Source organism: Manacus candei, unplaced genomic scaffold (genome assembly GCF_025592945.1).
Source record: "Manacus candei isolate 608988 ecotype Guabito, Panama unplaced genomic scaffold, ASM2559294v1 h1tg000150l, whole genome shotgun sequence".
NCBI lineage: Eukaryota > Metazoa > Chordata > Aves > Passeriformes > Pipridae > Manacus > Manacus candei.
Window position 1 is genome coordinate 1866584 of NW_026138198.1, and position 25190 is coordinate 1891773.

A 25190-nucleotide genomic window follows, 5' to 3' on the forward strand; every position below is an offset into this window, starting at 1 on the left:
TGGCTGCCGAGGTCGCTCGGGCTGTCCTTTTGTGTGGGAGTGTGTTAACAGCCTCCCGGCAGGGCTTTGATCTCCTCCAAACGCTCTCGGAGATCAATGGGAGCTCCTCGGGGGGTCTCCCGGGGTCGCGCTCTCAGCCGTGGGAACGAGGAGGGAACGCGCTCGCTTCCCTTTAGGATGTGCCTTTGGAAGCGCTGCTTGTGTTGTCTGCTCAGCACCGCGGGGGCACAATAAACCTCTTTTCGAGAGAGGGAAAGGAGCTGATGTTGGAGCTCCACGGCACGTGGCTTCCCGATTTCCAGCTTTTTGGAGCTGTTGTGCCTCCACGCTGACGGGCAGAGGGCGGGACAGCTCGTTGTCCTTTCCGCGGGAATGCAGGAAATAGATATATGGAATTATTGTTGTTCTTTAGGTCACATATAAAACATCTGAAACCCGCCTTGCCGGAGAAGCTGGGGCTGCCCCTGGATCCCTGGAAGTGTCCAAGGCCGGGCTGGAAAGGGCTTGGAGCAACCTGGGATGGTGGAAGGTGTTGGGTTGGAACTGGATGGGCTTTAATGTCCCTTCCAACACAAATCATTCCATGATTCTGGGAATTATAGAGGGTCTGTCCTATGAGGAGCTGAGGGAGCTGGGGGGGCTCAGCCTGGAGAAAAGGAGGCTCAGGGGGGACCTTCTGGATCCCTAAAATTCCCTGGAAGGAGGTTGGAGCCAGGGGGGGTCGGGCTTTGCTCCCAGGGAACAAGGGTCGGGAGGAGAGGGAACGGCCTCCAGCTGGGCCAGGAGAAGTTTAAACTGGGTATTAGGGAAAATTTCTTCCTGGCAGGGGCTGCCCAGGGAGGTTTGGAGTGCCCAGCCCTGGAGGTGTCCCAGGAAGGCCTGGCCGTGGCACTCAGTGCTCTGGGCTGGGGGACAAGGAGGGCATCGGGCACAGGGGGATCCATGGGCTGGGAGGGCTTTTCCAGCTTCAGTGACTCTGGAATTCTGGGATTATATGATTCCATGATTCCATGAGCCATAGAGAGTGAAAGGTGCTCTTTGTACTTTCAGGATTTGACCTAAAACGACTTATTTTTCAACCTACAACATTTTCACCCCTTGAGTTTCCTGAATCTCATTTGCCACCTTCTGAAGGGGACAAGGGACAGGAGGAGAGGGAATGGCCTCCAGCTGTGCCAGGGGAGGCTCAGGTGGGACAGGAGGAGGAATTTCTGCCTGGAAAGGGTGGTGAGGCCTTGGCAGTGGAGTGCCCAGCCCTGGAGGTGTCCCAGGAAGGCCTGGCCGTGGCACTCAGTGCTCTGGGCTGGGGGACAAGGTGGGCATCGGGCACAGGGGGGATTTCATGATCTTGGAGCTCTTTTCCAGCCTCAGTGATCCTGGGATTAAAACTTATGCTGGGTTAAGGAGATTCTGGCAGGGAAAAGGACGTGAAGAATGTTGTATTTTGTATTTCAGAATAACTCAGGGGCTGCAGGACTGTCAGACTCAGCTCTGTGATGGAGCCCTTTCGTCGGTTCCCAGATGTTTGTTTATTATTATCTCGCCTTCCAAGCAGTCTCCTGCTTGGGATGTCTGAAGACAAAGGCAGCTAATTAACAAATGAAAGCAGCCAACTGTGCAGCCCCAGCAGCTGAGATGAGATGATGCAGCAAATAAAGGCTGCCATCCTGCTGGCCTGTTCCCCCTGGAGCTCAGGTGAGGGTTCATGGATCCATGGAATATCCTGAGCTGGAAGGGACCCCCAAGGATCATCCAGTGCAACTCCTGGACACCCCAACAATCCCATCGTGGATCTCTATCCAAACCATCCAAAATTCCAAGACTGATTGAAAAGCCAAAGTGTCCCCCCCTCCCAGTCATTCCCGTTCTTTCACTGAGGAAAAAAAAATCCCTCTTAATTTATCTCTCCATGAATCCCTCCATTTTCCTCCTGCTTCCTTTAGTCCCAGGACATCCTGTGGGAGATGATCCACATTTCCCACTCCCAGATATTTCTGGGAAACTTTGGAATGCAGCCCAGAGAGGATAGAAGAACCTGTGCCACCCTTGTGAGCACCTTCCACCCCGACATTCCCAGCTCTCCTGATTCCCTGCTCCCTCACATCAGACCCATTTGGATCCCCTTAGCCTGGATTTTGTGCTTCTTTGGGATGTGTGCAGGGAATTCTGCCAGTGCAGAATTCCCAGCAGGGACAGCAGGGAGTGTCCAGGGCTGGGCAGCCACTTTGGGATGGAACCCTGAGTTTGGAGCCATCCAGATAAACCCTTTTCCATCTCTGATGACACTTCCCTAAAAGACCAGGCTAAGACTTGCTTGGGAATAGAAAACCTGGAATGTTCTGGAGTTGGAATGATGCCTTTTCCCAGCCCTTCTTAAATCCCAGATGCTTTGGGTTGGGAAGCACCCTAAAGCCCATCAAGTTCCAACCCCCTTCCACTATCCCAGGCCATCCTGAGGGAGATGATCCCTACTGTTTCCTACTCCCAGATAACACTTCCCATGCTTTGGAATGCAGCCCATAGAGGATAGAAGAACCTGTGCCACCCTTGTGAGCACCTTCCACCCCGACATTCCCAGCTCTCCTGATTCCCAGCTGCCTTACATCAGACCCATTTGGATCCCCTTAGCCTGGATTCTGTGTTTCTTTGGGATGTGTGCAGGGAATTCTCCCAGTGCAGTGCTCAGCCTGCCTGTGCCATCTGGCTTCTGGATGCTGTTTGGTTCAATTCAGAGCCTAAAGACTGAAAAATTGAACCTAATGGTGGCAGAAACCTCGGTGGAAAACATATTTCTGTAATTATTTTCCTTTTGATTAATAGACTTTAACTGTGTAGCAACACCCAGGACTTCAGTTTAATTTAAAGAGTGATTAGTCAGTTGACTCTTCAGAATTTGATCAACCCAAAATGAAAATTTGGGGATTTTTTTTTTTGCCTTCTGAAATGATTCATCTGCTTGAGTTTCCAAATTCTAAATCTTTCTGTTTCCCTTCTCACTGGCTTATTTTTGGGCAGGACTTGAAGTCATTGAATTCTTTGGAATGGTTTGGGTTGGAAGGGACTTTAAAGATCTTCTAATTCCAACCCCTGCCATGGGCAGGGACACCTTCCACCAGCCCAGGTTGCTCCAACCTGGCCTTGGACACTTCCAGGGATCCAGGGGCAGCCACAGCTTCTCTGGGCAACCTGTACCAGGGTCTGCTCACCCTCCCAGACAGGAATTCCTTCCCAATATCCCATCTAATGGACCCTCCAGTCAGTGAAGTATCAGCAAAGTGTAAAATTGGGGTTTCTCTTGTTCCAAAATGCAGCTGCTGACAGCTCTGATTGCAAAATGGACCATTTTCAAGAGAAACAACCACAAAAAACAGCAAGCAAAGGGCAGGATTTGGATAATTTGGGTATTTGGGATTTCCTGGGGAGTTCTGAGATTTAAATCAGGGAATTATCTGGGGTTGGTCTCTCCCAGGTGTTGCTTTATAAAATATTTGCTTTAATGGCACTGTAAGTTCTGGGTTTTGGTCCATAAAGAATCCTGGAGTGATTTGGGTTGGAAGGGATTTAAATCCCATCCCATTCCACCCCCTGCCATGGGCAGGGACACCTTCCACTGGGTCAGGGATCCCAACCTGGCCTTGGACACTTCCAGGGATCCAGGGGCAGCCACAGCTTCTCTGGGAATTCTTTTCTAGGGCCTCCCCACCCTCCCAGCCAGCAATTCCTTCCCAATCTCCCATCTCTCCCTGCCCTCTGGCAGTGGGAAGCCATTCCCTGTGTCCTGTCCCTCCACCCCTTGTCCCCAGTCCCTCTCCAGCTCTCCTGGAGCCCCTTTAGGCCCTGCCAGGGGCTCTCAGCTCTCCCTGGAGCCTTCTCTTCTCCAGGGGAACCCCCCCAGCTCTCCCAGTCTGGCTCCAGAGGGACTCCAGCCCTGGGAGCATCTCCATGGCTTCCTCTGGACTTGCTCCAGCAGCTCCATGTCCTTCTGCTTTTGGACCACAGAGTTTTAAACAGGTTTTTTTTTTAAAGCCTCTTTATCAACTTGAATATCAATTAGCAACAATTCACCCAGCCATGGAAACCAGAGCTCTGCAGAGCTTCCACCAGGGATCAGGTGGCTCTAAAAGCAGGGAATTTGGGAGTTTCAGACAATCCAGAAAACATCTTTTTAACTTTTGTTTTGATACTTTTAATGCTTTTTATCCCTTTCAGCCCTCACAAAGCTCAGCCTCGTGCAAGAGCCCAGTGAAACCTTTGCCTGGCCCTGCCCAACCTGGATCAGTGAGACCTCCAAAAAACCTGGGAGCATCATTTTGCCTCCTGTTTGTCAGCCCTGCTCCTTTTTGCTTTGTGCTGCAGCTGCCGGGATTTTTCCAGCACTTAGGATGGAAAAATATTCCACTTGGTTCTGCAGTGCGAATTTTCCATGAATTGACCATTATGAAATGCTTTTGGCAGAGGACTTTGCTGCAGTTGGATTCCCAGCCTGGAATGCTTTGAGGTTTTCCTTCTGCTCTTATCCAAATCCATCCCCTGGCAGAGCCCAGTGCCTGCTTCTCCCTGCCAGTGCTGGATCAGCTGGAAAAGGACTTGGGAGAAGGGATGGAGGGACAGGACACAGGGAATGGCTTCCCACTGCCAGAGGGCAGGGGTAGGTGGGATATTGGGAAGGAATTCATGGCTGGGAGGGTGGGGAGGGACTGGAATAGAATTCCCAGAGAAGCTGTGGCTGCCCCTGGATCCCTGGAAGTGTCCAAGGCCAGGTTGGAGCAACCTGGGCTAGTGGGAGGTGTCCCTGCCCATGGCAGGGGGTGGCACTGGTTGATCCTTAATGTCCCTTCCAACCCAAACCATTCCATGATTCCATGATTCTATGACCCAGCATGGACCTGTTGCAAGGGACACAAACAAGAGGTGGCATCCCAGCTCATGGAATCCTGGAGTAATTTGGAGTAAATTAATCTGACAGGACCTGTTGTCCCACCCCCTGCCCACACCAGGGCCAGCTTTAGGTTAGCTCAGGTTGCTCAGGGCTGTGTCCAGTCCAACTTTGAGTGTCTCCAAGGATGGCATCCTAAATGACAAATTTTGGGTCTTCGCACTTACATCACAGGAAAAAACCCTATTTTATCTTGGGGGATTTTACAGGGGGATTAGGTTTTGGATATACAGATGCAACAGGTTACATGCAAAAGGGGAGAACCCAATGGGTTTATGCAGAGATCTGATAACATCAGAGTACCCTCTCCCTGTTCCTTGGCAGAGCATTCCAAACAAGTGAAATCTGGCCTGTCCCTCAAACAGAGGTTTTATTCCCCAGCTTCTGTGACTTGAGGTTTTTCTGTTTAAACCTGGTAGTTTCTTTCCTCATATCCAAAATTTGGAATCCAACGATACCCCTCGGCGAGCTCCCCTTTAGGCCCAGTTTTAGGTTTTGAGGGATTTTGCTGTGTCTAATTTTATCATAGAATCCCAGAATCAGCTGGGTTGGAAGGGACCTCCGAGATCATCCAGTCCAACCCTTGATCCAGCCCCGCCGTGGTTCCCAGCCCATGGCACTGATGCCACATCCAGTCTGTCCTTAAACACCTCCAGGGATGGAGAATCCACCCCTTCCCTGGGCAGCCCATTCCAATGGCTCAGCACCCTCTCTGCAAAGAAATTCTTCCTGATCTCCAGCCTCCCCCTCCCCTGGCACAGCTGCAGACCCAGCCCTCTTGTCTTGCTGAGAGTTGCCTGGGAAAAGAGACCAACCGCCCCTGGCTCCCCCCTCCTGTCAGGGAGTTGCAGAGAGTGAGGAGGTCTCCCTGAGCCTCCTCTTCTCCAGGCTGAGCCCCCCCAGCTCCCTCAGCCTCTCCTCACAGCACTTGTGCTCCAGTCCCTTCCCCAGCCTCGTTGCTCTCCTCTGGCCCTGCTCCAGCCCCTCCATGGCCTTCCTGAGCTGAGGGCCCAGAACTGGACACAGCACTCCAGGGGTGGCCTCCCCAGCGCTGAGTCCAGGGCAGGAATCCCTTCCCTGGCCCTGTTGGCCCCCCTGTTCCTGAGCCAGGCCAGGATCCATTGGCCCTCTTGTCCCCCTGGGCACACTCTGGCTCCTGTTCAGCTCCCTGTCCATCCCCACTCCCAGCTCCCTTCCTGCCTGGCTGCTCTCCAGCCCCTCTGGCCCAGCCTGGAGCTGCCGGGGGTTGTTGTGGCCAAAGCTGAGTGAAGCCCTTTTGAGTATTTCCCGCCATCAGCTCAGAGGGAGAGATGAGAGAATTAATCCCCGGACTTGGTGATGTCTGCCTGGAAATCTTTCCTGTGGGAAACCTTCTCTTCCCATCCAAATTCCGGGAAAAAAATGTTTTGCCCTAAAAATCGCCGCCGGTTCATCCACTCCTTTTTATTTCCTCCTGCACGAGTTGAAGGCATAACCCCCCCCTTTCCAAATGCTGCTGGGATTTCAAATAACCTTTAAACCAACACTGAGATCTCATTAGGAAATGCCAACCTCATTTGGAGCACCGGTTCCACAGTTTGCTCCCGTGACATTAAATTAAATGTTTCGTCGGGTAGGACGAGGGTAACATTTACTTAAAATCTGTGCCCCCATTAGGAGGTATCATTGCTTCAATTATTGCAAATTCTGGAACATGTTTTGCTTCTAATTAATCAAGAGGCTTTGCTCTTGTTATGCAAATCCGAGTGGAGCAGCTGAAGACTAATTTTTTAGGTGCAAACTGCTTTTTCCGGGGGGGTTTGATGAATTCCAAGCTGTTCAGTTTGTTAACAGTGGTTTTCCTCGGGAAGGGACAAAATCCCAGATTTTTTGAGAGCTGCTGCACTCATGGACACCTCACACAACACCCTGGGAGGGGGGTTCCAGCAGGGTTGGAGCAAAATGCACGTGATGCTCCCCCCAAAAACCACTGTCCTTGTTTTCAGGGATGAGAGGAAAGGGCAGTGGTGAAGTCACTGGGAGTGTTCAGAAAACCTGTGGATGTGGCACTGGGGGACAGGGTTTGGTGGTGGTGGGTTGAGGGTTGGGCTGGGGGATCTTGGAGGGCCTTTCCAATCAATTCTGGGATTCTGTAATTCCCTACCTTTGAAGAAGGACTTGGGTGTGTGGGTTCCCTTTGTCACATGAAGACTGGAGCTCCTTGTTCTGCATTTCCCTGGATTGTGGCCTCAAAGAAAGGGGGGAATTGTCCTCTCCTTTGTGACTCACACCAGACTTTGCAAAGCCAGGGTTAAATTTATGATGAGTGATTAAATCAGTCCTACTCGAAACAGTGTTGAAATTTTAGGGGGAAAAAAAGGTTCTGAGGTGATTTCAGTCAAGGCTGAGTGGGAATGTGGGAATGTGGTGCTTGGAGATCCCACCTGGAATGCTGCATCCAGCTCTGGGGCCCCCATAAAAAGGAGCTGTTGGAAGGATTCCAGAGGAGGCACAGAGGTGCTCCAAGGGCTGGAGTCCCAGCTTCTCTGGGAATTCTATTCCAGGGCCTCCTCACCCTCCCAGCCAGGAATTCCTTCCCAATATCCCATCGAATTCTTTGGCTGGACAGTTGGATCACAGGGATCTGTGGCCTGAGGACGTCCAAGGTGGCAGCAGAGGAAGTGTTTGGGAAGCTGGAGAGCAGGGAATGGTGTCCCACAAACTGATCTGAGGCTGCTGAGCAGTTTGGGCTGGAAAAGCTTCCCAGTCTTTGTGGGCACATCATCCAGGAATGGGAAAATGCCCAGAGTGGATGTGGGAACAGCTGGGAGAGCTGGGGGGGTTCCCCTGGAGAAGAGAAGGCTCCAGGGAGAGCTGAGAGCCCCTGGCAGGGCCTGAAGGGGCTCCAGGAGAGCTGGAGAGGGACTGGGGACAAGGGATGGAGGAACAGGACACAGAGAATGGCTTCCCACTGCCAGAGAGCAGGGAGAGATGGAATATTGGGAAGGAATCGGGTGGTCATTCAGAGATTGGGTGTTTTCAACCAATATTTAGGAAAAATATCCGTCGCTTCCCTGGTTGTGTTTAATTTTCCATCTTTAATATAACTGTTCCTTCTGACAAAGCTCATCACAACCCCCCAGCTAACAGGAGTCTACTCACTCCTGGTGGAGTAAAGCCCAAATTAATTACCTTGGAGCACTCACATTCCAAGGAATCCTTGTTCCTTCCCTCTCTCCATCCTCGAATTCCGCGCCGGGGCTCTCGTTTCCTCGGAGCTGCTGCAGCGGGAATAATTATATGATATCTGTCTTTTAATCAAGAGGAGTGTGTTCTAAAGCCTGTGATGAATTTACCTTGCTGGAAGTTAAATGCCTGTAACTAAAAGAAGGGGAATGTGCATCAAATTGCTGGATTAAATTGCGGCTCTAAAGGGAAAAACAGCTGCGTGCCCGTGATCGGTGCGCTGGTGGCTCCTGCCATTAGGATGCAAATCAGGCTGTCTATTTATTTCCAAAAAGCTTCATAATTTCGTCTGAAAGGCATAAAAGAAACAAGTAGTAAAGCTGAAAAAAACCAGCTGAAAGCAAAGGAGTAATGGGAGCATAATAAAAATATGATTGGCATTATCCTGCGTGATATCAGAGATGTTATTGTGTCTGAAAAGCACGAGTTGGAAATGCAGCTCCGTTCCAAGGGAGTTTTAAAGGGGGTTTAAAATGAAGTTTAAAATTCTAATGAATTTAGGAGTTTAGGACTCCAAATTAAAACAAGCTCCAAAACTGAATTTTGCTGCAAAATCCCTACAATTTGTGGTTCTGTTGCCTCTGTTTTGCTCTTGACTTTCAACGTGAGCGTCCCGTTGGAAACTCAGCTAAAGCCTGACTTTATTTTACTTTGTCTTCCTGAAAGAAAATCAGATTAAATTTAAATTCCACTTGAAAACAAGCTCTAAAATTGATTTTTGCTGCAAAATCCCTAAAATCTGTGTTGCCTCTGTTTGCTCTTGACTTCTATATAATGCAATGCGTGTGCTTCTTGTCATAGACTCAACTAAAGCCTGACTTCATCTTGCTTTGTCTTCCTGAAAGAAAATGAAATTAAATTTAAAACTCCACATGAAAACAAGCTCCAAAACTGAATTTTGCTGCAAAATCCCTACAGTTTCTGGCTCATGGAGCCGTGTTGCCTCTGTTTGCTCTTGACTTGTATGATCTTCCTGTTGTAGACTCAACTAAAGCCTGACTTTATCTTGCTTTGTCTTTCTGAAAGAATATCAGATGAAATTTAAACTCCACATGAAAACACACTCCAAAACTGAATTTTACTGCAAAATCCCTACAATTTGTGGCTTATGGAGCTGTGTTGCCTCTGTTTTGTTGTTGACTTGCATATAACGTGATGCATGATCTTCCTGTCGTAGACTCAACTAAAGCCTGACTTTATCTTGCTTTGTCTTCCTGAAAGAAAATCAGACGAAATTTAAAACTACATGAAACAAGCTCCAAAACTGAATTTTGCTGCAAAATCCCTACAATTTGTGGCTCATGGAGCTGTTTTGCCTCTGTTTTGCTGTTGATTTCACTATGATGTGACGCACACGCTTCATGTCATAGACTCAACTAAAACCTGACTTTATCTTGCTTTGTCTTTCTGAAAGAATATCAGATGAAATTTAAACTCCACATGAAAACACACTCCAAAACTGAGTTTTGCTGCAAAATCCCTACAATTTGTGGCTCCTGGAGCTGCGTTGCCTCTGTTTGCTCTTGACTTGTATATAACGCGACACACGATCTTCCTGTCGTAGACTCAACTAAAGCCTGACTTCGTCTTGTTCTTTCGTCCTGAGAAATGAAATTTAAAACTCCACATGAAGACACACTCTAAAACTGTATTTTGCTGCAAAATCCCTACAATTTGTGGCTCATGGAGCTGTGTTGCCTCTGTTTTGTTGTTGACTTGTATATAACGCGATGCACAATCTTCCTGTCATAGACTCACCTAAAGCCTGACTTTCTCTTGCTTTGTCTTCCTGTCTCTTCCCAGATTTGGATGATCCCATAGTGACAGTCCACCAGAGCATTGGGGAGGCCAAGGAGCAGTTTTACTATGAGAAAACCGTGTTCCTCAGGTGTGTGGCCAACTCCAACCCGCCGGTGCGGTACAGCTGGCGCCGCGGGCAGGAGGTGCTGCTGCAGGGCTCCGACAAGGGAGTGGAGATCTACGAGCCCTTCTTTACCCAGGTAGGAATCCCAGGAGGGAATTTTGGCCTTTTTTAGGCTCTGGAAAAGGATCCCTGCCTGATTTGTGGGGGTGGGAATGTGGGGATGCCCTCTGAGTAATGACGTTCCGAGTGAACGCGGTCGGTTGTTGTTAAAAGACTTCCTGATAGAAATTATGGGTTTATTATTTTGTACAATAATTTTTTTGGTAAAATTGTAAACTAGGAAGTTATGGGAGGATTCCCCTTTCTGGGCAGGTCTTTTAAAGTGATTTTTCCTGGCTGCTGCAAGCTCAGATCTCTGAGTTGACCCCTCTTTCCCCATCCTTCCCAATCCTACACGGGGATTCCACACACAAGTTGCTGCCTAAAAAGCAGGATTTTAAACTCTTCGGCAACTCCCCATGGTAGGGTTTTTTATTCTTTTTTTTCTGTTTTTCTTATCTTTAAATGGAAAGTTTTTGTTCCAGAATTCCACACCTGAAAGGGGAGGTGGCAAAAATGAGACTTAGTGCAGATCCCTGCCTGATGTGTGGGGTGGGATGTGGGGATTTTTTATTGGTTTATTTTTTTAATAGTTTTAATTGTTCATAAAATTATAAAATAAGGAGTTATGGGAGGATTTACCCATCTTGGGAGGCCTTTCAAAGTGATTTTTCCTGGCTGCTGCAAGCCCAGAGCTCTGAGTTGACTCCTGTTTCCCCATCCTTCCCAATCCAACACGGGCATTCCACACACAAGTTACTACCTGAAAATCTCCAGGGGAGGATCCTATGAAATATTTTTCTTGGGAAGAGTGGGAAAACATTGGAACAGGCTGTCCAGGAAAGTAGTGGTGTAGCCCCCATCCCTGGAAATGCTCAAAAATCCCATGGATGTGGCACTTGGGAACATGTTTTAGTGGGGTTTAGTTGATGATCTTAAAGGTCTTTTCCACCCTCAACCACTCCAGGATTCCAAACTCTTTGGCAACTCCCCATGGTGGATATTTTTATTATTTTTTTCTGCTTTTCTTGTCTTTAAATAGAAATTTTTGGTGCCAGAATTGCACACCTGAAAGGGGAGGTAGCAAAAAAAAAAAGGGAATAAATGCATTTTTAAAGCCTTCCTCTCCCACTCACGGCCAGGAAAGCAGTCAGGGCTCCGTCAGCTTAAATGAGATTAATTCATTTTTAACACAGAATTTTAGCACAGCACCAGAATAAAAAGGTGGCAGATCCCAAAAGTGTGGGATGGTGTTGGCAAAAAAAAAAAAAAAGTAAAAAAAAAATAATAAAAAAGGAGAAAAATTGTTTTGGAACAATCTCAAGCCATAACAAGTAAAGAGGGAGGTGAAAAGTGCCTGGTAATTCAGTGTTCAGAGCAGAAAGCAACCTGTGACTTTCAGAAATAATTTTCAGCTGATGACTGGAGAGCACCTTCATTTTTTTTTCCCTTTTATTGTGCTCGACAGCTTTTTATTACTCCGTATTTTCCCTGAGAAAAGCAGATCTGGAGCCTCCTTGCAGAGCTGGGAATTAGATTACAGAGCCCAGTTATTGGTCTGCTCAGCCTAATGAGATTATTTTTAATTTCATGAGCTTATTTTTAATTTATTTTTTATTTTTTATTAATTTTATTTTATTTACCCCTTTCCTTCTGTTTTTCTTTCTTTCTTTATCTCTTTATTTCTTTCTTTCTTTCCTTTTATTTTTTATCATTTCTAATTTATTTCATGATATATTTTTATTTATTTTAGTTACTATTTTAATTTAAACCCAGTTTAGCAAATCTGTGGCTTGTTTGCTCGGGCTCGAGTGCCTAAAGTGGAGTTTTTAAATGTTTTAATTAAAAAGTGAGAGTCTGAATAGAGGATTTTTTGGTTTATATTTCAGCACAGAAATGCTGATTATTGCCTTCCCTAAAAATCTAAGAATTTCTCTAATGAAAATGTGTCACACAAAATTAGATAAATTAGATCTTTTTTTTAATATTTCCAGGTTCTTTGGATCATCCTTCCTTAAATCTCTTGAGTGGGATTAATTAATGAATAAATCACATTTAATAAATGAGTAAATCACATTTAATAAATGAATAAATAAATCAAATGAATGAATAAATTTAATTAATGAATAAAAAACATACCCTGTTGATAGTTAAAAGCTTCTCCATGACCTTTACACATTTCTTGGAGGTCAGTTTGAATTAGTGTGTCCTGACAAGATCTGCTTCGTGTTTATATGAGGGAAAAGATGTAATTAAAGGGTCAAGAGTCATCAGCATCTTCTGCCTAATTAGCTCAGCTAATGAGAGGGTTGCAAATCGTGGGAGCTGATGTGAAGAGGGACCGAGAGAGACAAATTTGGGATGGAATTTTCTCGTGGAGTGGCTCAAAGGTGGATTATGAGCTGAAAATCAGGAGAAGTGGAAAAGGAACCAAGTTGTGACTTAAAATTTCTCAGGTGTTTTACCCCCCCCCCCCAGAAAGGGATATCTGTTATTTCTGATGGTTTTCTTGTTTTAGTTATCACAAAAAATCCCAGGAGGGTTTGGGTGGGAAGGGACCTCAAAGCCCATCCGGTGCCACCTCCTGCCATGGGCAGGGACACCTCCCACCAGGTTGCTCCAACCTGGCCTTGGACACTTGCAGGGATCCAGGGGCAGCCACAGCTTCTCTGGGAATTTTATTCCAGGGCCTTCCCACCCTTCCCATCCAGGAATTCCTTCCCAATCTCCCATCTCTCCCAGCCCTCTGGCAGTGGGAAGCCATTCCCTGTGTCCTGTCCCTCCATCCCTTGTCCACAGTCTCTCTCCATCTTTCCTGTGGATCCTTCAGGTCCTGGAGGGCCACAGTCAGGACACTCCAAAGCTTCTCCTCTCCAGGCTGAACAATCCCAGCTCTCCCAGCCTTTCCTCCCAGCAGAGCTGCTCCATCCTCTGATCGTCTCCATGGACTCTCCTGGACCCATCCCAGCAGATCTGTGTCCTTACATATGTTCAGATCTCCATCAATCTCCACTCCAGCTTCTCTGGGAATTCTATTCCAGCCCCTCCCGACCTTTCCAGCCAGGAATTCCTTCCCAGTCTCCCATCTAAACCACTTTGAAGCCATTCCCTGTGTCCTGTCCCTCCATGCCTTGTCCCCAGTCCCTCTCCAGCTCTCCTGGAGCCCCTTTATGCCCTGCAAGGGGCTCTCAGCTCTCCCTGGAGCCTTCTCTTCTCCAGGGGAACCCCTCCAGCTCTCCCAGCCTGGCTCCATGTCAGAGGTTCCACCCTTGGAGCATCTCCGTGGCCTCCTCTGGACTCTCTCCAGCAGCTCCACGTCCCCCCTGTGCTGTTCCCAGGGCTGGAGCAGCTCTGCAGGGGGGTCTCACCTGTGAGGGCAGAGTGGCACAATCCCTCCCTGCCCCGCTGCCCACGCTGGGGGATCATCCCAGGATCCCGTTGGCACTTAAATCCCGGAGGGTACCTGGAAAATTGGGCACCTCCAAAGAAATCCTTGAACTTTGCACCGGGTTTTCCAGTGGATCAGGAGACAACAGCTCCTTATTTCAGCAGCCCTGGGGAGGCAAACGGAGCAAACCTGAAGGTTCTCATCTGTGGGAGTGTTGAAAATGCCAAACTTCCCAAATCCCAGATTTTTTTCCCCTCCTAGTTTGCATCCTCCTCGTCACCCGTCGTAATTGCCTGAGCGCGAGATTAAATTTGCTGTATTTACAATAATTAGGCAATTAGGCGTAATTAGACTAATTACCCAAAGCAATGAAGAAAATACATCCATTTTTCATAAATCTCTGCAATCTGGGGACGTGATCCAGAATTCCATGGTGAGCTCAGCCCATGGATTCAGAGAGCGGAGCTGAGGAGGGAATTGCTGGGATGTTTCCCAGTGTTTCCAGAACTTTCAGAGCCTGGATCAGGCCATTCCCTATCCCAAATAAACCTCCTTAAAGCAGGATCTTCACCTTTAGGATCAACCTTTCCAAGGCCTGGTCTAGGAAACATTAAATCCCATGGGTTTCGTTTTAATCCCATCATCCCAGTGGGATTGATTAGACGTAGGAATTCCGATATTCCAAACACAACCCATGGGTTGGACCTGGAGAGCCGAGCTGAGGAGGGAATTGCTGGGATGTTTCCCAGTGTTTCCAGAACTTTCAGAGCCTGGATCAGTCCTTTCCCTATCCCAAATAAACTTCCTAAAGCAGGATCTTCACCTTTAGGATCAGCCTTTCCAAGGCCTGGTCTAGCAAACATTAAATCCCACAGGCTTCACTAATCCCATCATTCCAGTGGGATTGATTAGGCGTAGGAATTCCGATATTCCAAACACCTCCCAGGCCTGATTCCAAGGACTCTTTTTCTTGCCTCTTCATCTCTATCTTCTTTCTCACGGATTTATTTTCCTTGCCAGTTCCATAGAAGCGTTTTCTCAAACTCTGTGGAAATACATTTATTTATAAAATACTTAAATTTATTTTAATTTATTTTTTTGATTGTTTATTTTATTTACCTTTCTTTCTTTCTTTCTCCCTTTCTCTCTCATTCTTTCTCTCTTTCTCTTGATCTCTTTCTTTCTTTCTTTTTATTTTTTATTATTTCTAATTTATTTCATTATATATTTTTATTTATTTTATTTACCATTTTAATTTAGTTTTATATGCCATCCTCTTTATTTGTTTATTATTTTATTATTTATTTCATATCATTCTTCTATTTTTATTTATGTTATTTTATTAATCATTTACTTCCTTAATCCATTTAGTTATTTATCATTTATTTTAGTTCCTATTATTTTTATTTATATATTGCATTTTCAGTTTATTTATTCCTATTAAATATATTTATAAAAATAAATTATCCCAAATAGCACTTCTATTGATTTTATCTTATTTACCATTCTATTTATCAGTTCATTATTTTATTTTATATCATTTTTCTATTTTTATTTATGTCATTTTATTTATCATTTACTTCCTTAATCCCTTTCATTATTTATTATTTCTATTTATTTATTATTTTATTATTTTATTTATGTTATTTTATTTATCATTCACGTCCTTCATCCATTTAATTACTTATAATTTCTTTTAATTCTTATTATTTTTATTTATATTTTTATTCTTTTATATTTTTATTTTTTATATTTTTAATTTTTAATTTTTATTTTTATATTTTTATTGTTTATATTTTTAATTTTTATAGTTTTATTTTTATATTTTTATTTTTTATATTTTTAATTTTTATAGTTTTACTTCTTATATTTTTACTTTTTATATTTTTTTTCTATTTTTACTTTTTATATCCTATTTTTAGTTTATTTTTTAATTTATCCTTATTAAATAACATTTATTAAAATAAATCATCCCAAATAACGCTGCGACTTGACTCCATCAAACCAGTTTCCTGGTTGGAGATCAGGAAGAATTTCTTTGCAGAGAGGGTGCTGAGCCATTGGAATGGGCTGCCCAGGGAAGGGGTGGATTCTCTGTCCCTGGAGGTGTTTAAGGACAGACTGGATGTGGCCTCAGTGCCATGGGCTGGGAACCACGGCGGGGTTGGATCAAGGGTTGGACTGGATGATCTCGGAGGTCCCTTCCAACCCAGCTGATTCTGGGATTCTATGATTCTATGATTCCATGATTCCATGATTCCATGATTCCATGATTCTATGATTCCATGATTCTCATTCTCTCTCCTCCTCCTCTCCCAGGGAGAAACCAAGATCCTGAAGCTGAAGAACCTTCGCCCTCAGGACTACGCCAACTACAGCTGCATCGCGTCCGTACGGAATGTCTGCAGCATCCCGGACAAGATGGTCTCCTTCCGCCTCTCCAACAAGACAGGTGGGGCTCCAGCACCGTCCCTTCACTCCTCATTCCTTTGGGATGAGCTTCTGTGGTGGAATTGTGGAATGGTTTGGGTTGGAAGGACCTTTGGGACCGTCTCGTTCCACCCCCTGCCATGGCTGAGATGCCAGGGCTGAGAATCCTGGAATGGTTTGGGTGGGAAGGGAACTTAAAGATCTTCTCGTTTCAACTTCCCTGCCATGGGCAGGGACACCTTCCACTAGCCCAGATTGCTCCAGCCTGGCCTTGGACACTTCCAGGGATCCAGGGGCAGCCACAGCTTCTCTGAGAATTCTATTCCAGGGCCTCCCCACCCTCCCAGCCGGGAATTCCTTCCCAATATCCCACCTAAATCTCCCCTTTTCCAGCTCAAAGCCACTCCCTGTGTCCTGTCCCTCCATGCCTTGTCCCCAGTCCCTCTCCAGCTCTCCTGGAGCCCCTTTAGGCCCTGCAAGGGGCTCTCAGCTCTCCCTGGAGCCTTCTCTTCTCCAGGGGAACCCCCCCAGCTCTCCCAGCCTGGCTCCATCTTTGTCACCTGCTCTGCAATCCCTCCAACAATTCCATGTCTTTCCTGTGCTGTGTTGAAAACCAACAATTTTTCTTCAAAAAAATATTTCCCATTTAAAAAACAACCAAACAACCATTTCATATCCTTACATTGATTTAAAGGATTGATTTTCCCAGAGGATTGATTTGATATGTTCTTACATCGACTCAAACTTCAATTCCAGGCATTGATTTAAACAGAAATGTGTTATTTTAGATTTATTTAGTTCAAATGGGAATATCCAAGCAGGTATGTTGAAATGCTTTGCAAAAGGATAACTAAGTGTTTAGGTGGAATCTCTGGCCAAGTCATTTCCATGTCTGGAATTCCTTGGGAATTTACTCTTCCCTTTGGGCTCGTCCCTGCCTGAGCAAACAGTTGGTTGTGTCTCTGCCCCTTGTTATGGTTTTGTGCCTTGAGAGCCAGTGGTCAATCCCAAGAAATGCCATTGGGAATGCTGATTTCCAGCATGGAAATCACAGATTTGAACTCTCCTGAGGTCTCTGTGTCCAGGATCTGCAGTGTCTGAAATGCTCAAGAGCAAAGTTCTCACCTTGGATTTGGGGATCATTAGGAATTTCAGAGGAGTGTGTTTTGGAGAACAATTCCACAGGAAATCTTGGAACATTTGATACCTCAGGTTGGATTAGGTTTTGTCTCAGGGCCCTGAAATCAGGGAGCAAAGGAACGGAGCAGAGGAGGCATCAACATTCCGAGGACGTCGGAGACGAGCGACAAGTTTTATTTGCACATCTCCCATTTTTTGTGTCCTCGTGGCTTTGATTCCAAGGATTTGCCTTCAGCTCCTCCTGGATTGCTGATTTGGCAGCAGGGACTTCAGGCCTGTGGTGTTTTCACTGCTCCACAACCGCCTGGGAATTATGGAGGCTCCAAAGACATCCAGCAGAATTATTTGGGAGCCCTTAATTTGGTGCCTCGTTAATTTTGCCAGGGAAAAAAAACAACCCTAAATATCCTGCAGTGAGGTTTGTCCCTCCTGTTTGCCACAGGGAAGCGTGGGAGCACCCTCCAAGCAGCAACTCATTGTGGTGCTTTGAGCCACCACAAAAATCCCAAATGCAATTTCCACCCGAAGGGGTGGGGCAAGCCTGGAAATTGGATTTGGGATTTTTGTGGTGGCTCAAACCACCATGTTTTTGGTGCCATGACTCTGATTTTTGGATTGGCTGCGAGAGACTTGTTGAGATAATGAAGAGAAGTTTTCAGGCATGACAGACTACCACTGTTGAGAGGGCAGAGCTTTAGCTGTAATTTAAGTGCTTAACGCAGAGTTAAATTTGTGATAATGTTGTGCTGAGGTATAGCAGAAGGATTTGTATTTCATTTTAGGTTATATGTTAATTGCAGAGTATTGAAATTGTTGTGATATCTGATTTTTTGCCATAGGGAAGGGGTGGGGGAAGCCTGGAAATTGGATTTGGGATTTTTGTGGTGGCTCAAACCACCACACTCATCCACCTCCATCCATAGGAAGAGTGTGGGAATTGTCATCTCTCCCCTTTTTCCCAACTTTGCTGTTGCAGCCATAACCCCCTCTGTCCACGCTGAGCACCAGAAATTCCTGTTAGGCTGATGGGAGACCATCAAACCATCATTTTCAGAGCCCAGGGCAGGTGATTGGGGGGGTAATTTTGCAAAAAGAATGAATTATTCCCACCTCCCAGATGCCCTGTTTATTCTGGGAGAAGATTGTCTGGCTGGAGTAATTTCCAAAGCAAACAAGCCCGAAAAAATGACACAAATTCACACTTTCTCCTGAGGAATTTGGTTGCAAGCATCAAGGGCGAGATTAGATGTGAACAGTGATTACTGCAACAGCTCATTCCAGACAGGGACTGATGTGTTGATGACTCTGAGGCAAAACTGTTCTCATTTAATAAGATTTTGCCTCGTTCAGAAGCTCTGTGGTCAAACTTCACCTGGTGTAACTCCGTAGGAATTGTAGAAATTGTAAACCCAGAGAAATCCAAGATAAATCCAAACTAGTGAAAATCAGAGCCTGAAGTTGATATTGTTTTGGTGCAGAGCTGTCCTACCCTGTCCGTCTGCTTTTAATTTGGAGCTGGAGGCTTGTCCTGGAGAGACAGGAGTGTCTGTGAGGTGCAAACTGCACCCTATTTATTGGGATTATTGTGGCCACAAGTGGGATTAAATTCAGCCCCAAAGCGTGGGATCTAATGGAAAATTGCTGGCAATTTGGCTGTTCCACATTTCATGGAATCCCAGGATGGTTTGGGTTGGAAGGGACATCAAAGCCCATCCAGTGCCACCCCTGCCATGGGCAGGGACACCTTCCACTAGCCCAGGTTGCTCCACCCTGGCCTTGGACACTTCCAGGGATCCAGGGGCAGCCACAGCTTCCCTGGGCAACCTGGGCCAGAGGAATATTTTTCCCAACTTCCCTAATTCCCTTATTGTCCGAATGACAGGAAACAAAGCAAGTTTATCAGAACAAACTACATCTTAATGGAGGGATTAAAAATGATTTCAACCCTTTTTGAATTTGTTTCTCACATTCCCCAGACAAAACAGCAGCTTCAGCTGGGATTTCAATGAGCTTTGTCAGGCAGCTGAAAAATCACGTATTGAAACCCTCATCTTTCGTGGTAAAAGTTCCTGTGCTGGGTTATTTTATGTTGGAAGCTGCCAAAAATCAGCCTCAATAATGTATTAATGATCCCCTGCACTATAGAGCCTGAACTGGCTGCTAAATTATAAACTAATATGATTTCCAAACGAGTCTGTGCCACCAAATCGAGATCAAAACTTTGATTTGCTTTTGCTTATTCGTATCAGAACGAGCCTTATGAGAAGCCCAGAATTCCAGTGGTTTTCTGGGTAAATATCCTGCCTTTTCTCCATCAGTTTGGAACAATGAACACTCCTGAAAGGATCCATTCATGTTATTATTAGCTCAGAGCACTCAGATGTGCCATTCAGCCTGAGCTGGGTCTAAAATTACCTTCCCCGGCCCAGAAGATGAAACAGTGACTCACAGGGAGACTGGGGGTGGATTTTGGTGTCATCTGTCAATAATTCCTGCTTGACACACAGCAGAGTTATGGAATAACATAACTTGGAATAACAGATCCATGGATTTCTACAGGAGGATGAACTTGTCGCTGCCAAGAGGCATCTCCTGCTCCAAGCATTTCCAGGCTTAGGATCCTGGAATAGTTTGGGTGGGAAGGGACCCTAAACTCCATCCAGTGCCACCCCCTGCCCTGGGCAGGGACACCTTCCACTAGCCCAGGTTGCTCCAACCTGGCCTTGGACACTTCCAGGGATCCAGGGGCAGCCACATATTTGAAAAGGACAATTTGGGCTGGAGCATGTCCAGGGAAGGGAAGGGAGCTGGGAAGGGGCTGGAGCAGCAGGAGGGGCTGAGGGAGCTGGGGGGGCTCAGCCTGGAGAAAAGGAGGCTCAGGGGGGACCTTCTGGCTCTGCAACCCCCTGACAGGAGGGGGGAGCCGGGGGGGGGTCGGGCTCTGCTCCCAGGGAACAAGGGACAGGAGGAGAGGGAACGGCCTCAGGCTGTGCCAGGGGAGGCTCAGGTGGGACAGGAGGAGGAATTTCTGCCTGGAAAGGGTGGTGAGGCCTTGGCAGGGGCTGCCCAGGGAGGTTTGGAGTGCCCAGCCCTGGAGGTGTCCCAGGAAGGCCTGGCCGTGGCACTCAGTGCTCTGGGCTGGGGGACAAGGTGGGCATCGGGCACAGGGGGATCCATGGGCTGGGAGGGCTTTGCCAGCCTCAGGGATTCCATTCCATGATTCCACGATGAACAAATGCCCTTGCAGGATCCCTTGGGGCAGAAATAGCTCTGAGTTCTGCTCTGGCTTTTTTCCTGACCTTGCCTCCTGTATTCTCACCATGGGTAAGGTCTCCTGGGAAAAAGAACAAGCTCTTCCATGGATTCAGTTCCACATTTCAAGTGAGGGTTTGGGGAAAATCAGAGAAACAGAGAACTGGGTTTGGTTTCTACCTGACAGGAGGTTGTGGCAAGGTGGGGTCAACCTCTGCTCCCAGGGAACAAGGGACAGGAGAGAGAACGGCCTCCAGCTGTGCCAGGGGAAGTTTAAATTGAATATTAGGAAAAAGTTCTCCACTGAAAGAGCTGCCCAGCCCTGGCACAGCTGCCCAGGGCAGGGGTGGAGTCCCCATCCCTGGAAGTGTTCAAAACCTGTGTGGATGTGGCACATCAGTGGTGCCCTTGGCAGTGCTGAGGGAGAACAGTTGGACTCCATGATGTCAGAGATTTTCCCAACCTTAACGATTCCATGATTCTAAAAGCTTCTAAAAGATTCTAAAAGGAAGCATCTCTTTTCTTTTCACCTGGGATCACACCATCTCCACCTCCCCTGGTCCTCTTGGCCTCCTCTGCCCCCTCCCCGGTGCAGTTCAGTGTCTGGGGGCACGCAGAGCTCTCCACAGGTCCCAGCTTTGTAAGAACCAGGTTCAACACCCTCCAATCCACGTGTGTCCCAACAAATTCATCCTCATTTCCTCCCAGTTTGACAAGTCCCTTTTCCCCAGCAGGTCTTGCTGATGTTTGCTTTGTGTCCAGATTGCTCCTCCACCACCCTGAGGGGCCTTTCTTGTCAGCTCCTCATTAGCCACTCATTGCTGAGGCACTAATTAGGCCGTGGCTGCTGCAGCAGGGCTTGTCTGGGGTGTCAGCAGAGCTCAGCTGGGGGGGTTGAAGAGCAGCTCATCCTGGCTATTTTTGGAAAGCAGGAATTGTGCTTTAGGAGGGGGTTGGATCTTGTCAAGATCCGTGACCTCAGATTGCACACTGGGCACTGGGGTGGCTGAGATGAGCCAGGCTCAGTTTAAGCCTTACTGACTTTGGGGTGGCTGAGATGAGCCAGGATGAATTTAGGCCTGCCTGACTTTGGGGTGGCTGAGATGAGCCAGGATGAAGCTTGATTTTGGGGTGGTTGATTTAAACCAGGCTGCATTTAAGCCTGGCTGACTTTGGAGGGAGCCAGGCTGAATTTAAACCTGCCTGACTTTGGGGTGGCTGAGATGAGCCAGGATGAATCTAAACCTGCCTGATTTTGAGGTGATTGAGATGAGCCAGACTCAATTTAAGCCTGCCTGACTTTGGATGGAGCCAGGCTGCGTTTAAGCCTGACAGACTTTGGGGTGGCTGAGAGGAGTCAAGGCTGAATTTAAGTCTGGCTGACTTTGGAGTGGTTGATTTAAGCCAGGCTGCATTTAAGCCTGCCTGACTTTGAGGTAGTTAATTTAAGCCAAGGCTGCATTTAAGCCTGCCTATCTTCAGGGTGGCCGAGATGAGCCAGGCTTAATTTCATCCTGCCTGACTTTGGATGAAGCCAGGCTGAATTTAAGCCTGACAGACTTTGGGGTGGCTAAAATGAGCCAGGCTGAATTTAAGCCTGCCTGATTTTGTGGTGCCTGAGATGAGCCAGGATGAAGCTTGATTTTGGGGTGGTTGCTTTAAACCAGGATGTATTTAAACCTAACACTTGGGTGGAGCCAGGATGAAATTAAGCCTGGTTGATTTTGAGGTGGCTGAGATGAGCCAGGATGAATTTAAGCCTGGCAGACTTTGGGTGGAGCCAGGAAGAATCTAAACCTGCCTGACTTTGGGGTGGCTGAGATGAGCCAGGATGAATTTTTGGGGTGGCTGAGATGAGCCAGGCTCAATTTAAGCCTGCCTGACTTAGGACGGAGCCAGGCTGCATTTAAGCCTGCCTGACTTTGGGGTGGCTGAGATGAACCAGGCTGAATTAAGCCTACCTGACTTTGGGGTGGTTGATTTAATCCAAGCTGAATTTAGGCCTGCCTGACTTTGGGGTGGTTGATTCCAGACAAGGCTGCATTTAAGCCTGGCTGACTTCAGATGGAGCTAGGCTGAATTTAAGCCTGCCTGACTTTGGGGTGGCTGAGATGAGCCAGGCTGAACTTAAGCCTGGCTGACTTTGGGGTGGTTGATTTAAGCCAGGATGAATTTAAGCCTGACAGACTTTGAGGTGGTTGAGATGAGCCAGGCTGAATTTAAGCCTACCTGACTTTGTGGTGGTTGAGATGAGCCAGGATGAATTTAGGCCTGCCTGACTTTTGGGTGGCTGAGATAAGCCAGGCTGCATTTAAGCCTGCCTGACTTGGGATGGAGCCAGGCTGCATTTAAGCCTGCCTGACTTTTGGGTGGTTGAGATGAACCAGGATGAAGCCTGACTTTGGGGTGGTCGATTTAAGCCAGGTTGAATTTAAGCCTGCCTGACTTTGGGGTGGCATTTCCTCTGCCCCTCTGGAAGTGGTGGATATTTAAAGGAAGTGGTGGAAGTTTAAAGGAAGTGGAAATGAAATGGGGGGAAAAGAGCAAGTAAAACAAAAAGAAAGGTGGGATGTATGGTAAATATTTGTTTAATATATCTAAATACAGAGGGTTTTATAGGGGTTAATTCTGCTCCTAAAGGGCTCATTTGAAGTGTCTCTGAATGATTTTTTCCCTTGGTTTAACTGGAAAACTCCTTGCAGGGACACCTTCCAGCAGCAGCAGAGGATGGGCATGGAAAAATAGGGAAGAGATTTTTACTGTTGTTCAGTTTTAGGTTTGCTTATTTTATTTTATTTTATTTTTTTTAATTATTTCTGCTTGGGTTTGTTTTTTCTGGGGGAGGAATTGGGGGTTTTGGAAGGACTAACGATGAAAAGAAAGGGCTTCCAATATTGCAGCAGGGTGGGCACTAAAAGTTTCATTTTATCCTATAAAACATGAGTAAAAAAATCAAAAAGGATGAGGGGGAATGGAGCTGGAAGAGGGGAGATTTAGATGGGATGTTGGGAAGGAATTCCTGGCTGGGAGGGTGGGGAGGCCCTGGAATAGAATTCCCAGAGAAGCTGTGGCTGCCCCTGGATCCCTGGAAGTGTCCAAGGCCAGGCTGGAGCAACCTGGGCTAGTGGAAGGTGTCCCTGCCCATAGCAGGGGGTGGGATGGAATGGGATTTAAATCTCTTCCAACCCAAACCATTCTGGGATTCTGATTCCAAATAAAAATCTGGGAATTATAATCCTTATTTTTTGAACTCTCCTGAGTAAAGAGAGACAGAAATGCTGCTCTCAGGGCCCACAGAGCCTTTCTCTCTTTGCTCTGACTTGAAAGGGACTGTGCATTCCCTGTAAAATTGGGAATATCTGCCTTGTATTCCTGCAAGGAATACTGGCTGTAAATGAAATGCTTGCACACACACACACACACACACACACACATAAATGAAAGTATAATTCAATTATGTTCTATTACCTCAGTTCTGCCTATCAAATAATGCACAAAAACCCGAGGAAATTATGTCCTTTCATTCCTATTCATCACAGCTGAGTCGTCAAGGACGTGACTTTCTGCCTCCACTTTGATATCGCTGTTAAATTATTGGTTTTTCTTTTTTGCATTTCCAGTAATCCCTAAAGCGAATTGTGACATTTCCTCAATTCCATCTATCCACTCCAAACCACAGCTATTTGTCTCGCTGTAATTATGACGTGATTTTCTCTGTCTGCTCCACGAATGGCTGAGCTTTTTTTAGTTGCCAGTCTCAGACCCCCATTCCAGGCAGCAGCAGGGGCTTCTTTCAGTAAAAAAAAATCACAGAATCCCAGAATCAGCTGGGTTGGAAGGGACCTCTGAGATCATCCAGTCCAACCCTTGATCCAACCCCGCCGTGGTTCCCAGCCCATGGCACTGATGCCACATCCAGTCTGTCCTTAAACACCTCCAGGGATGGAGAATCCACCCCTTCCCTGGGCAGCCCATTCCAATGGCTGAGCACCCTCTCTGCAAAGAAATTCTTCCTGATATCCAACCTGGGACAGCACCTCTGATCTGCCTCGAGGAATCTCCTCCCAGGAATCTCCCCCTGTGCTTCCCATCCCTCAAACCCAAAGATTAGTCTCCTCCAGACAGGGAAGATTTCGATGGCAGGAGATGGGTGACATTAATCCCCCCTTTAGGATGAGGATTTACAAATCCCATCAGGAGCCTGGGGGTGGGGATGGGCAGAAAGTGCCATTTTTAACAATATTCCCGTGCCAACCTCACCCTGATCCCAGTGTTCTGCAAATCCTCTTAGGTGCCTTTCAGAAAACTGAAACTTTGGCCTAATCCTCTCCCTAAAATGGATTTTTTTTTTCCTCTGTTGTATTTATTTGTAAACTTTTGGGGCTAAACATCACACACAGCACAACTCTTTGGAGAGTTTTTGAGATAAAAGTTTGGGACTGTCTGAGGCAGGGAATGGAGCTCCCTGTCCTGTCACATCTGGTCAGTGACAGCACCTCTGATCTGCCTCCAGGGATCTCCTCCCAGGAATCTCCTCCCAGGGATCTCCCCCTGTGCTTCCCATCCCTCAAACCCAAAGATTAGTCTCCTCCAGACAGGGAAGATTTCGATGGCAGGAGCTGGGTGACGTCAATCCTCCCTTTAGGATGAGGATTTACAAATCCCATCAGGAGCCTGGGGATGGGCAGAAAGTGCCCGTTTTTAACATTCCATGCACTGCCGGGTTCCCAGGCAGGCTCTGAAATCCCGGGATGCAGCGGGAATGCTCCTCTGAATGGAAACCCCTTCAAAAGGCTGCAGCTGTGCCCTGAATGGTTTCCCTGGGGATGAGTAGAGCCTTGTTCCCGCTGGGGAGG

General features: G+C 46.9%; 1 protein-coding gene and 1 long non-coding RNA gene across 2 annotated transcripts in view; one reads left to right on the forward strand and one right to left on the reverse strand.

The window, feature by feature from the left end:
- The window catches only part of LOC127463143 (uncharacterized), a 192165-nt gene that overhangs the window by 133261 nt on the left and 33714 nt on the right, over positions 1 to 25190 (reverse strand). The gene's annotated exons all lie outside the window — the stretch shown is intronic.
- Positions 1 to 25190, forward strand: part of MDGA2 (MAM domain containing glycosylphosphatidylinositol anchor 2) — a 293882-nt gene that overhangs the window by 124071 nt on the left and 144621 nt on the right. Inside the window, exons 4-5 of the mRNA XM_051772102.1 lie at positions 9965 to 10161; positions 15832 to 15964. Of these exons, the coding sequence (XP_051628062.1) occupies positions 9965 to 10161; positions 15832 to 15964 (330 nt within the window). The remainder of the gene's footprint in view (positions 1 to 9964; positions 10162 to 15831; positions 15965 to 25190) is intronic.